Source organism: Silurus meridionalis, chromosome 19 (assembly GCF_014805685.1).
Source record: "Silurus meridionalis isolate SWU-2019-XX chromosome 19, ASM1480568v1, whole genome shotgun sequence".
NCBI lineage: Eukaryota > Metazoa > Chordata > Actinopteri > Siluriformes > Siluridae > Silurus > Silurus meridionalis.
This window is the reverse complement of record NC_060902.1, coordinates 17866773-17880478: the sequence shown is the minus strand read 5'-3', so window position 1 is coordinate 17880478 and position 13706 is coordinate 17866773. Positions and strand designations below refer to the sequence as shown.

Sequence of the window (13706 nt, the reverse complement as noted above, 5' to 3'; positions counted from 1 at the left end):
TTTCAGAAAGTTTGACGTGAAAAATATGAATATCTTTATCACCAATTTTCTTATAAACATCTTTTCCCACTTTCTAAGAGGTGAATGACATGTGATACAAAGTTAGTGCTTCAAGACATTTTTGTGCTATTTGTACAAAACAAACAATACGGAAGACTGAAGGAAAAAAAATAAATCCCCCTCACAGCAGCAGAAAAAGTATTAGTTAAAAAAGAGGGAGACAAACACCATATTCACATTAATCCATTGCAATTCTAAAAGCATTTTTTATATAATAATGACAGTTTACATGTTCCATAAGTTGCAAATAAATAAATTCAAAATAGCCTTTTTAATAAAATACAAACATCAAGCAGAATCAAAGCCACACAAAGTGATCTCATGCGGTCATTCTCACTTTCTCAGCCTCCCCATTTACACTTTTAAATTATCTAAAGATATTACTTTAAACATTGTAAATATTAAAACATCAACACAAAATTCTATTGAAAATGTACACAAACCATCATAATCAAAAGATATGGATTTGAGGAAAACAATAAAATCCATCACTTGAAATATTTGAAAATCTTCCCTACTAGAGCCGAGGCAGAATGTTACTGTGTAATACCAAATAGGGAATATATCTCCTTCTGCCTTAATTAAAGCTGTGGTCTCTTATCCAATAAATAAAACTTTTAAATAAAACATTGGCAGGACTAAAGGTTAAAAAAAACTTCAAGTAAATACATATTCCTCATGCAGCGGGTAAACTTACATATCAAAAACAAACAAGAAAGCTTTTTAAACCAATGCAAAAATCGTTTTCTTCAAAAATGATTTAAACGTACATTATCACGTCAGTATCTTGGGCAGTTTCCAAGCTGCAGTTGTCGCTCTGTGGAGAAGTCGTGTGCTCTGAAATGGCTCCCTATCTGACATCTAATGCACTAAAAAGGGTGTTGAGTGGCTATTAAAGCGTAGCCTTAGGCCCTATAGTGCACTGCATAATGAAATGGAACCATTTTGGTATTAGCCCTGGAATCATCAGTCGCACAGACACTTTACCCTCATGCACAGAAAAAAAAAAAACAAATTCGTCTTATCAACAAAACATTTCACAACTCTGTTCAAAAGCATAGTTCTAAAGCTTTATATTTACATGAAAGTAGCAATTGCAAATAAGCAGATCGCTTTCCTACACATGGAGAGAAGCATGAGGTGAGAACCCAGAGTTTGTGAGAGGGAGAATGAAGCTATAAACACAATGCATTTTTTTTAAACACTCCATTCACCACCTTCTCACTTCATTAAGTCAAATGAAATTTGCAGACATGACATGCTTTAGATCCGGAAGTGATAGAGCCTCTGTCGAAGAGATCAATGTATTATCATCAACAGAGTGAGGATCTAAAATCATACTATTAATTCATTTATTTCCCAGCAACCTTTCAAAATTCTGTTGGTTTTAAGGCACCCTCGTCAACACCACCGCCTCCAATTCACCTTGGCTGAACCCCCATCACTGCTATAAGGGCCTTTCGATTATTTCATTATCTTACTTGAAAGGTGTTGGATGACTATGATAAGTGTTCTTGGATTAACAAAGGGAAAAGTTTAATTTGATTAAACAATTGGAAACTGTGTCAGCGCCAACGTTTTTTACAATTATTTTGTTTAATATAGGATAGTTTTTAGATAACTCTGTCTAGCGGTAACATTAATCAATCAGTTAATGGTGTTCAGATGTTATTGTATGTAAAAGATGTTAAACCTTTATGCTGCAATGCATGTCAAAACAAAAACAGGTTAGTGATATGGGTAATCAGTTCCTCACAAAGCAATTAAGCCTACTCTCAAAAATTCTAACACTTCAATAATTAATAACAGCTGCCCATTTTTAAGTTGTACAGATTTTACAGTCTTGAAGGGAAGGCCCTCATGAGTACCAAAATAAAATCCAGCGCTATTATTACTGTTATTTTACAAAGATTTTTTCATTATATTCAGCACATTTATAAGCTGCCACCCTTCTGATACTTTCTCAGGACTGGCCATACTTAATTTCCGTACCTCATGTCTTGTCAAATAGGAGGACTAAGTGCACCAAGGCACTGTTGTGTAGCAAACCAGGCAGTCATTTAGATTTGTGCACACAATATGCCTTTTAGACATTTTTGATATATTGTTGCTTTTTTTAAGTGTCATTCTACCTTCAGTGACTTCCAGACTTAATAATGGACAACAATTTTAAACTTCACAGCCACAAATCCCTGGTGTGATAGAAACGCTAGCAAAGATCAAGGTGTTTAGCACAAAAACAAACAAACAAACAATCTATGTATAATTAAACATGATTGTAAACACTGGTCAAGATCCATCGCCCCCATGATGTCACATCTATACAGTATAGCACTGGACTTGGCAAGCAGGTGTGACGCACACTTACATTATTTGCAATTACGGCAACCTGTTTAGCAAAATTATATATTTCTTTTTAAAAATCTCCTTGAATACAAGACCCAGAATAGTCTGTAGAAGATCTGCACGACGACAGGTTACTAAGACACACAGCATCTCAATCAACCCATCTGGACGTGTTGAGAATATCAAAGCACTTTAGAATATGGCAAAAAGGACCAAGGAAATTCTGGAAAGACAGCGGAAGCAAAAAAGATGCACTGAAGAGGAGAATAAGAGCGGAGAAGCTGCAGGGATTATGGAAGTTTTACGAGGATAAAAGAGAGCAAGGTCAACAGAGAGACTTAAGACCGAACGGCGAGGTAAAGTAACATTAACTGGAACAAGATGTGGATCCCGATTGGACAGCGCAAAGAGTGAGCCCGCCCACACTCCGACGTGTTCTCCTGAGGAACACAAAAAGACATGCATATAATCCCTTTTTTATGTTTATATAAAGCAAATAAAAATGCAACCCCTATAAAATTCAGCTCACAAGAATTTCACCAAATTTGCCTAATCAACTAAAAGGTTCTGGGCCTGGCAATATGTGCACACAAAAATTATCAAAGACAGACCAAGTATTTTGTAAAAGAGGAAAAAAAAAAAGATTGAAGACAGAAAAAACAATAATCAATCAAAGAGAGCTTTTTACCATAGCATTGTAATCAAAACACTTCTCGGGTCCTTTCCGGTATCGGGCAGAGCTCAACACATCACAGGGAATTTCCTCCTGAACTGGAAGCCATCATGCTAAAGAAAACCTCTGAACCTCATTTATCATTTTCACTAGCTATTTAAATGTTAGAGGGAAATTGTTTATATATATATATATATATATATATATATATATATATATATATATATATATATATATATATATATATATATATATATATATATATACACACATACACACACATACATTTAGATTGACTTTATTGTGGCAAAACTATTCCATTCTTGTTAAATCAACTTTACCCCATTAATATAAAACTTGCTGCTCATTGTAACACATTGAATGTGTGAGAAAGTGTTTATTACAGTACATTAGGGTAGCAATAGGATTAGAAGGATACACTCAGTCTTAACTTGTGTGAGTTTCTCAATCTCGCAGGAACTGCAGGGAAGAGTTTCGGCCACCACAAAGAGCAGGTTGGTGTTTTCTATCCTCTTGGCATGGAATAACCTGGAGAGAAACAAAAGTCGATTGTGTCACTTGCAATGTTTTAGACAACTTTAGACGTTAGACTAAATAAACTCTCCGACTCATAACCATTCACATTAGTGCATCTCATGCAGCCCTGGAGAATGTACTGAAAAAACGGTGTTCGTGTGTAAAACAAAGTCACTTGAAGTGTGGATTGTACCTGGAGCAGTTCCCACAGTCCTGCAGCACGTTGAACGAGTTGGTGGTGTTGGTGAAGAAGAACTGGCTCTGAATAGTCACACAGCTGCTGCTTCCTCTGGTATCTTCAGCAAAGGCAAAATCACCTGAAACCACAAAACAGACACACATAACAGCTTTGTTTTTGTTTTTTGTTTTGTTTTTTACACCTTCTGTGCGCTGGATGTTCATCTTGACATTTATTAAATGGGACATTAACAACAGCAAAAATAACATTGTCAATCTTTTTACAATAAATGAGCACTTTTAATGCTTTATAGTGAAAATATATTTTGCCTTTTTCTCTAAATAAAGGCAAACGGTCACTGCTTAATTTGAATACATAAACACTGCCATACTAATCAGGATGCTGCAAGAAACACTGACCTGTGTTAAACCAGGTGTTGTATGCAAGACCGTAGAAGATCTGCTGCATTACAGACCTGGAAGGAGGAGCAATGTTCCATATTTCTTTGCATACACAAACAATAAACATGGATCTACAGATTTGACTGTATTATATAAACACACATACTGCAGATGTTAACAGTGGCTTATTTATAAAGGATTTATTTAGAGGCTTACCAAGCAAATGCTGATGTCCACCATGCCAAATTGAGCAAGTCAGCGATGGAGGGCTATAAAAAAAAAAACAGAAATGGATGAGTGGAGCAAGTGATTGATATACAGTTGGACATATTGATCTTCCAATAAAAGAAGGAAATGTAAAAACTGGACCCTGAGGCAGGGAAATGTTATCATGATCTGATGAACTACAAATGCAGAGGTCTCATTATCTATAATAATTCAGACTTTTAGCTGACGACTGAAGAGAGATTTTGCAGTTAATCTAAAGTTACACATACACAAACACAAATGACTCTCAAACGCACAATGAAGAGGTGGCGTGTTGCAGCTCCCGTGCGGCTGCTGGCAGTCGGCTCACATGTAGACTGGTACTGGAACGTCTGCCTCCGGGCGTAGATGGAGTTATTATAGAGAGCGTGCATTAGATAAGGATCTACATCTCCGAAAAACAAACCAACCTTAAACAGGGAAAAGTGAGAGAACAGGGTTAAATCAACATAGTGTGTGTAACGTTTAAATCTGAGCTGGTTTAATACTCAGAAATGACCTTGAATTATTATAACACATCATCCATTATAATATCCACCAGATCTAACATTTTTACCATTCTAACATTCTAGCAGTTATGAGACAAGATTGCGACGTTGTGCCTATTCACATTTAGGAAAGAGCTCAGAGCATAATACCTTTTTCCAGTGATCTCTCTGATTTGACATCACCAGAAAGCCACCATCATCAATCAGGTAGCAGAGCAGGTCCTGAAAGATCAGCAGGGTTAGCCAAGCAGGAATGAAGCAAATAAATATAAAAAATATATCAATCAGAGCTTCATCACTTACATCACTGTTTACTTCGCAGTCCATCTCACATGATCTGGTAGGACCACACTATAATAGACACACACACACACACACACACACACACATATATAGAAAAAGAATGAGTGAGTATCCTTTTTCACATTCTTTATTTATAGCAGAGTCCAGTGTGTTTCCATCCTACCTTGTGAGATCCTTGCCTGCTGTCAGACACGTTGCTGGCCAGAATCTTGAACTTGTCAACCCACGCCTCCAAATCCAGCTTAACCCCCACCACTATTCACACACGAGTGAACATACACAGTCAACAAATTCCGCTTATCGATGATGAAAGACATCATGAGAAATAACAGTATTTACACATCACAGTGCGGCATCAAAGCTCCATTATCTCCAGTTCTGCCTCTTAAAGTATAAAGTTAGAATTTCCACAAAACTTTAACATATAACTGCATTTTTAATGTTTACATAATAAATGTCCCTATTATTCTGTAAATAAGATTTTTGGTGAAATTAACTTCCATTAATAATTAGACAGTTTAGACTTTTAGCATCAGTGATATGACGTATCAGACACAAGTGACTACTATATTTAGGGTAACATAATACTATATTATACACACACACACAGAGCTAAAAAACCCACAAAAGGATTTTACTTGTGGCTTCATGGGAAGATACTGACACACACACATGCGCACACACGCGCGCACACACACACACCTGCTGGTTTTAGTGTTTTGCCTTGCACCGTAACCTCCACAGCAGTTGTGACAAGGATCCCTACCGTGCCGTTCTCTGTGATGAGTGGGTCCTCCAAAGCTGAAGATCAGAGATCACAAATTATAAACACGTTTTAGAATTCGTCCTTGATTGTGTGCATTGGTTACACTATAGGGCAGTTTTACACCACCGGTCCTATATATTTAGGCTTCTTAACCAGAATTAGTTTTTCTTTAATCTCGAATTAGTGTTTCTACAACAAGTGCTGTCGGCTGTGAGTTGCGGTGAACACCCCTCTGCAATGGAAATGAAAATAAACCCTATGAAAATAAAGAAACTTAATCCATTTTGTGAATGTATGTGTACCATGTACTGTAACTCACAGGTGCGAGTTGGGGCTCTGAAGATGTAACCCTTATTGTCTAGACTGCGCCGGTAAAAGTTGGAATTCAGTGGCTCTAAATCTTCATCCCAAGATTCTGCCGCTCTGATAACGTCAAACACACACATTCACAACACTCAGTCAATCAATCCAATCTACATTTCACAGCAAACATTTCGCTTCTTTTTTTCACACTTACGTGTTAGGATACACTCTCGTAACACCCCCCTCAGTAGAAGCGAACAATGCCAGGAAGCCGTACCTACCCAGAAAAACCTTTTTTTTATCCAAAATCAATAGCATTTATTTAAATCTTACAAGTCCAAGCAGGTCCTGTATGAATAAGGTCTATTGGATCTGCTGTGAGAAATACTCGATGTATTTTATTTTTTTTATCTTCTCACGTGTTCAGGTCCTTGTTCTTCCAGGCCTTGGTGGCCAGCTGCCAGACAATCCCCGAATCCAAAATTGCATTATGAATCAGGCCTTGGTCACCTGTTACAAAAAATATAAAACCTTTAAGGATCAGTTAGACCTTTACAACACCTTGTGAGTTCGTGTTGATATTGTATACATGAATGTTCCTCTCATTATCGTATTAAATCGATAACAAAACAAAAACAACTTGCTGTTTATGTTATCAATTTCATGTTCCTGAAAACCCAAGCTATTTTTAATACTGCTCTTCACAGATTACTATGTGATTAGCGCCCCCTAGTGCTCAGCAGTGCGTTTGGGGATTGTTAAAAATGGAGCAATACATTCGTAAAGAGATTAATTCAATGAAGGAGAACTGCTAATTTTCAGATATTCCAGCTAAAATCTGCCAACAGTCATATCACTCAGCTTCAGATACACGTAATAGTATTCTTAAAAGTATGTTTAATTACTCCTCAGTATGCTCACTGTTGGCATTGCAATAGGTAAAAGATAAAGTTATATATATATCTAGTGTGGGGGAGATAGAGAGGTACACACAGTCCTCTGTCTCCGGTGTGATCTCCACCATCAGTGACAGGAAGCTCTCTAGAAATTGGGTGTTGTTTTCAGCGATGTGAAGACGCTTGCAGTATTCTCTGCATAAGAGGAAGAAAATACAGAAATACAGCAGGTATAGAATTTCTACAGTCACTATTACACACCTCTCAATTCAGATTCTCTCTCTCTTTCCCTATCTCTCAAAAACAAACACAAACATGCCAGTACCTTGGGGCCAGGAAGACATGTCCAGCTGACTCAAAAGAGCTGGGCAACAGTGACTGCAAGTCTGTAGAGAGAGCAAGAGAGCGTTATACACAGAGCAGACATTCAATATAGATTTTCCTAAAAAAAAAAACCTCTCTAAAATTCTCAACATGATATACGGTACCAGCTTCCAATAGATTACACAATGCCAAGATATCAACTTTAAATAGTGATTCACAATCCAGCATCAGGTTTCTAATCTATGCTGTTATCTGGCAAATTCAGTGTTTTTTAAATTGGAGTGCTACAGACTGCCGAGTCTCGGCTCATCAAATCAAATCGGCTTTCGTTCACATACCTGATGATGATAACTGATTTTCTCTCAAACCTGCAGCTTTAATGCACCATAATATATTATCACAACTCATCTTACTCAAAGTCAATTAAGTGTTGTAATGCTGAATCTGCAGCACGCTTGTTTTCCACCAAAACTGTGATTAATTAGCGTGAAGAGAGACCACATATACCTCCCTCTCTGTAATGCCACGTGCTGTTATATTGCGTTTTTGTTGGTTTCTATAATTGCAACGTGATAGTGGTGGTATTAAGAGGTGGATTAAGTCAGGAAAGTCTCAACTGAAGGCCAAGGTACCAAATGCACAGCCTGATGTTGATTCAGTTGACCCATTTTGATTGGAGTATTAAAAACTTATTAATTACAAAAAAGTATTAATTTAAGGTACATTTAAAAGAGAGAAAAATAACAGATAAAGCTGTGATTCATCACGAGTTAACTCATGACCATTATGCGATTAAATCAAGATTGAATATTTTAATTGATTTACAGCCCTAATACACATACTATATATATATATATATATATATATATATATATATATATATATATATATATATATATATATATATATGTGTGTGTGTGTGTGTGTGTGTGTGTGTGTGTGTGTGTGTGTTTACTCACACTGCAGTTGGAGCATGACGTCACTCAGGTCAGCCTGGATGTAGTACTCGCGGTATGAAGGTAATACCAGGCCCAGACTGCAGGGGGCAACAACATGTCACACAAGCAAAAAAAAAGAAAACATGACGACGGGAAGTAGACTGGAAAAAATTGAGCCATTTCTGAACAGAGGTGGAGAATTTGATCAGATTGTCATTTTAACAACTTTAAACTAAGCTGTATAGATATGCTTATATAACAGAACATCAAGACAAGAACTTGTATTTTTATTTCTGAATTTAACCTTTAGCATTTTCTAACCAGGGCAGATTTTCACAAGAGGATTCGACTTTGATGTGACCTTGACCCTGTTTGGTCTCTATTCCCCAATCAACCAAGTTCATCTGCTGACTACAATTACATACGGTGCATGCAGAAATCATTGGTATGGTGTACGTTTTAGCCTTCCAACACTGGTTCATGAATGGACAGAAAGACTAAACGAGACGGATAACTTAAGGGATCAATGAACAACCAAAAAAGATAATTCCTCCATCGTGTAGTGGTGAAACCATAAAAATAGGATATTTTAGTTTTGTAACATAAAATATACATGTAAAACATGCCAAAGAACAGAATGCAGGTCATAACCTCTTGTGAATTTAGCTGTACTGAGAGCAGTTCTCACCTGTAGTCTGTGTCGTTGATGGGGGTCCAAGTGTAAGTCCGTACAGCCTCGTCTATATATCGCTAGTCACATGTAATATAACAATAATAGCTTATAAACCACACTTGCACACAAAGCGCAATATATATATATATATATATATATATATATATATATATATATATATATATATATATATATATATATATATTTTTTTTTTTATTTATTATTCGTGTACCTCATCCATTGACTTGACAAGGGTCTTGATAGTCATCTCACCTGCTTGGCCATCAATCATCTGCCTTCGGATCTTTTATGAAGGAAAAATCAAGGAAGTGATTTTACAGAGCAAAACCAAAAGCAGGAACTACAGTTAAAGCTAATGAAAATCAGACAATAAGTGAATCAAAACTCTCTATAGTAACAATTCTCTATTTCACTCCAGTCTGTAGTGTCCCACTGAAACTAGTGTATGTTGTCTAAACCTGTTCAAAAATAAACAATTTCAGGTTTGTTACCGTTTCTGTTCATGTTTATACCTCCTGTTTATTGCCGTCTTCCACTTCGGCATCTAAGAAATCCAGAGTCATAGGTTCAGGCAGGTTCACCACCTGAGAACAAAAATACACTGAGGTACAGAAGCTTGATTTTTAACTTCTTGTGTTTTTCCTTAGTTTCTCTCTCAGCTTTGTGCTGGTCAGAGCTCACCTTTTTTGTAAATTTGGGTTTATGCTAAAATTCTTGATGTCTTACAGTTTCTTCCATGTCCTGGTGACCTTCATTCTTATTTTTGTAGTTTCCATATTATCAGGCTGTCTAGGTCTGATATTGTTTGAGTGTTTCCTGGTTTCATCTCATCCTGCTTCCTCTAGCACTCTTTACACAATATTCATGTCCACATATGACCTCAGATCTGCTCTAATCAGACGTAAAATCCCATAAAAATCACTGATCAAAACCTGGTATAAAAAACACAAGTCTACATAAAATTAGCTCTATCCATTTATGCATCGTAGTGAGCATACAGATATTGCAGTCCTTCATTATCCACAGTTTTACTGTATAATAAGATGCATTTCAAAACCTCATTAAAAAGCAGAATGGATTCAGTGTCATCGTGTGTTAATTATAAAATGTGTCTGATGGAGTGATTCGCTCCAACAAGCCAAAAAAACACGCATCACATGATAAGGTGTCAAATGTTTCGACATGCAAGTCCATAATCCCTTCACACCAATCCCACATTGGCAGTACATACTAATAATACAATATAAAAAGACACTGTTGTAATAATCACCTTGGTCTGCAGGTTTGGATGAAAAAGTAGATATCCATTTGGGTCGATGGCAAAAATGTAGCCATTGGCTCCCAGCTACAAAAAAACATTTACAAAATTAGTTTTGCAAATTACACTTTAAAAGAAATATGACCTCTTAAGATCATGTGGCTGAAGCAAAAAGTGTGATTATTGTTTAAAAGCAAAACTCACATTATACTGCGGTGCAAGCCTCTTCAGTTCATCCAGGTGAACGTCCACGCCCATAACTCCCAGGATCAACTGATTCTGTATAAGCATAATAAGAGTTAACAGTTTTGTCGCCTTAGTGATTTCACTGCTGCTGCTGATGATGATGATGATGATTAAGAATTACCTGTGAGTTTCCATCCATAGTGAGATTAAAGACAGGCATCGTCCCGGTCACCACCAACCCCAAACCCTGTCAATGATCAACAAGAAATCATCAGTAAAAAATCCATCCAAAGACCCCAGATTTAACATAAACCTCATCACAATTTGTTCCATTCACTCTCGTAAAAATTTAAGTACAAGAGAAATGCTGTCATAGACGTACTAAAGAGCCACTTTGGAAATAAAAAGGAACAACTATAGTTTGCACATGTTGGTCAGGGTTAACTCTATTATCTGAATGTGATTGATTTATTACAATCCCCTGCTGATCTCTCAATATAAAACCCCTAATGCCGCACTTAATGAAGGAATAAATAAAAGAACAGTCGACAGGTTAAAAAAAAAGCAGATGTAGATTACATTGTACATTATACTCCATTATATAAATACCTTCATCCTCACAATTGCAATGCACTGTCTGTCTGTCTGTCTGTCTGTCTGTCTGTCTGTCTGTCTGTCTGTCTGTCTGTCTGTCTGTCTGTCTGTCTGTCTGTCTGTCGCATGCTTCTTACCTGCATTCTAAAAGCACACCAGATGAATTTAGTATATTGTTTTACATCTACAATATTTATATACATTTATAATGATTGAATGCAGGCCATTTAATTATTATCTCATCTAAATATTTACCAGGCACTCTTCTATTTTTTTTTTATTAAATTGTGAACAAATCATTATTTTAGCGAACATCTTCAGGTTACTTCCATAATTATACAGGACTTTCTGTAAAAGTCATCTGTAATTCTCCCACCTTCATGCCACAGGAATGGATGGGTGTGATGTTGGAGTGTTTTATTTTAGCCGTGTGCAGTACGGCAGCAAGTGAGGGCAGTGTGCAGCTCTGGGACGTGCGAGCACACACTAATGATGCAGAGAGACTTTCTCACCAGGGCGTCCTGATAAACGTTGGTCCACTGAACCTGCTTGGCATTTCGCCCAGCCAAGACCATGGGGCGTCCGAGGACGTCTAAATACTCCTGAAACACACACACATCAAACATAATTAGTCCAAAATATTAAGGTTTAATTGTCTAATAAGCTAATAAGCACAATTTATCATTTTGCGGGAGCACCCCGGGTGTGAATGTGGGTGTGTGTGTGTGTGAGCGAGATCTTAAGTGTGATGGATTCTCACCTGTGTGTTAATCCTGATGGCGCAGATGGAGCGGATCTCAAAATAGTAACCTGCAGGAGGTAGAAGGGAAAGTATGTGTGAGAGACAGACAGTGAGAGAGAATGAGAAAGAGAAGGAAATTGATGGAAAGAAAGAGAGAGAGAGAGAGAAAGAACTTCCTCACAAGGCAAAAAATACTCTGGAGGGAGATGTTAGGTTTAAGTGACACGCTATACTCTGGCACTTATTTATCCCAAATAATTAGCTAGCTAGCTTTCTATGCTACCCACACACACACACACACACACACACACACACCTTTGTTAGCGCAGGCGATCCACTGCAGCGGCGTGACGTCGTAGTTGTGCTGCCCCACTGAGAATGTGAACACTCGAACCTTCAGAGGAGATTTTAAACGTTTAATGTAAAATCTCTCAGCTCATTGACATGCCTCACATTTCAGTTTAGCACTCAAGACAATAATTAATGAAAAAATGAAAAAGGAAACACCGATCCACTGGTGAGGCAGTGGTAAGAAGGTACTATAAGAAGTACTGACCTGATACCAGACTTTATCTGGGGTAAATTATAAACCTTTTGTGGTAGTAGGTGTGTGTGTGTGTGTGTGTGTGTGTGTGTGTGTGTGTGTGTTTACTTGGTGCTTGTAAACACATCACTCACCGTCTTGTTGGGCCAGTTGTACTGCTCGAAGATGTCCTGAGCTCTGTCCTCACCACCGTCCGTAAACAGCATGATTATTTTATTACAGTTGGCTCTGGGGACGTTCGTTTTCTGCAAAATAAATAAAATCATTAAGATAATAAATTATTCATTTATACGAACACAGCATTTGCCCTTTAATGTGCAATTTACATGTTTGAAAAACAGTACTTACTGAGGTCTAAATCAAAGATAAATCTAACACTCTTGATCCAACTGATGGATGGATGGATGGATGGACAGACAAACAAAAGACAGACAAACAGATAAATGGCGAGACAAATATATATAGACAGACAGACACAGTGACAGACACACATATAGACAGAATGATTTTTATCCATTTCGTGATCAGAAGCTCTGTGACTTACAGACAGACGGAAGGAGACGGATGTACACTGCTCTACAGTTATGTTAGTTACAGAGCAGACAGACAGACAGAGAGAGACAGACAGAGAGAGAGACAGACAGACAGAGACAAAGAGACAGATAGACAGAGACGCCTTACGTTGAGCAGCTGGTTGAATGCGAAGTGGAATCCTGATTTGTAATCTGTCGTGCCTTTGGCCTGCATCTGAGCCACGTGTTCTTTAAAGATTTTTTTGTTCCTCACATTCGCCTGGACCAAGTGTTTAAAGCATGGCACCACCGCCTCCGCCTTCTCGTTGAACTAAACGCAGGAGAGATAGAGAGAGAAAAATGGGAGATCAGAAAGAGACAGAGGACATAGAGAGAGTGAGAAAGAATTATGGGAGTAAAGCAAAAAAGATCTATAAGAAAACAATCTGTCAAACGATTTTCTAACAAAATCCAATGTTTATACTTAAACTATCCACGTGTGTGTGTGTGTGTGTGGCTCTGCTCACCCGTGCCACATTTACGTAATCGTCGTCTGACAATGTGTCCAGCATTTCTGTTACTGAGGCTTTAATCAGCTTCAGAGTTAAACCACTCACACTGCCACTCCTTCAGAGAGAGAGAGAGAGAGAGAGAGAGAGAGAGAGAGAGAGAGTTGTATTGTCCACAGATTGCCTT

General features: G+C 37.6%; 1 protein-coding gene across 2 annotated transcripts in view; it reads right to left on the bottom strand.

The window, feature by feature from the left end:
- Nucleotides 1–10: 10 nt before the first annotated feature.
- Nucleotides 11–13706, bottom strand: part of cacna2d2b (calcium channel, voltage-dependent, alpha 2/delta subunit 2b) — a 39862-nt gene continuing 26166 nt past the window's right edge. For both annotated transcript variants that reach the window (XM_046875496.1, XM_046875495.1), the window contains exons 10-38: nucleotides 13538–13637; nucleotides 13180–13341; nucleotides 12633–12743; nucleotides 12270–12348; nucleotides 11973–12022; nucleotides 11725–11814; nucleotides 10800–10865; nucleotides 10637–10711; nucleotides 10445–10519; nucleotides 9687–9758; nucleotides 9386–9457; nucleotides 9169–9230; nucleotides 8502–8578; nucleotides 7544–7604; nucleotides 7316–7413; nucleotides 6742–6832; nucleotides 6537–6599; nucleotides 6339–6442; nucleotides 5956–6054; nucleotides 5417–5508; nucleotides 5254–5301; nucleotides 5101–5172; nucleotides 4720–4872; nucleotides 4412–4464; nucleotides 4214–4269; nucleotides 3810–3933; nucleotides 3519–3628; nucleotides 3095–3177; nucleotides 11–2846 (exon numbers count right to left, since the gene is read on the bottom strand). In XM_046875496.1, the coding sequence (XP_046731452.1) occupies nucleotides 2745–2846; nucleotides 3095–3177; nucleotides 3519–3628; nucleotides 3810–3933; nucleotides 4214–4269; nucleotides 4412–4464; nucleotides 4720–4872; nucleotides 5101–5172; nucleotides 5254–5301; nucleotides 5417–5508; nucleotides 5956–6054; nucleotides 6339–6442; nucleotides 6537–6599; nucleotides 6742–6832; nucleotides 7316–7413; nucleotides 7544–7604; nucleotides 8502–8578; nucleotides 9169–9230; nucleotides 9386–9457; nucleotides 9687–9758; nucleotides 10445–10519; nucleotides 10637–10711; nucleotides 10800–10865; nucleotides 11725–11814; nucleotides 11973–12022; nucleotides 12270–12348; nucleotides 12633–12743; nucleotides 13180–13341; nucleotides 13538–13637 (2500 nt within the window). In that variant the 3' untranslated portion in view covers nucleotides 11–2744. The remainder of the gene's footprint in view (nucleotides 2847–3094; nucleotides 3178–3518; nucleotides 3629–3809; nucleotides 3934–4213; nucleotides 4270–4411; nucleotides 4465–4719; nucleotides 4873–5100; nucleotides 5173–5253; nucleotides 5302–5416; nucleotides 5509–5955; nucleotides 6055–6338; nucleotides 6443–6536; nucleotides 6600–6741; nucleotides 6833–7315; nucleotides 7414–7543; nucleotides 7605–8501; nucleotides 8579–9168; nucleotides 9231–9385; nucleotides 9458–9686; nucleotides 9759–10444; nucleotides 10520–10636; nucleotides 10712–10799; nucleotides 10866–11724; nucleotides 11815–11972; nucleotides 12023–12269; nucleotides 12349–12632; nucleotides 12744–13179; nucleotides 13342–13537; nucleotides 13638–13706) is intronic.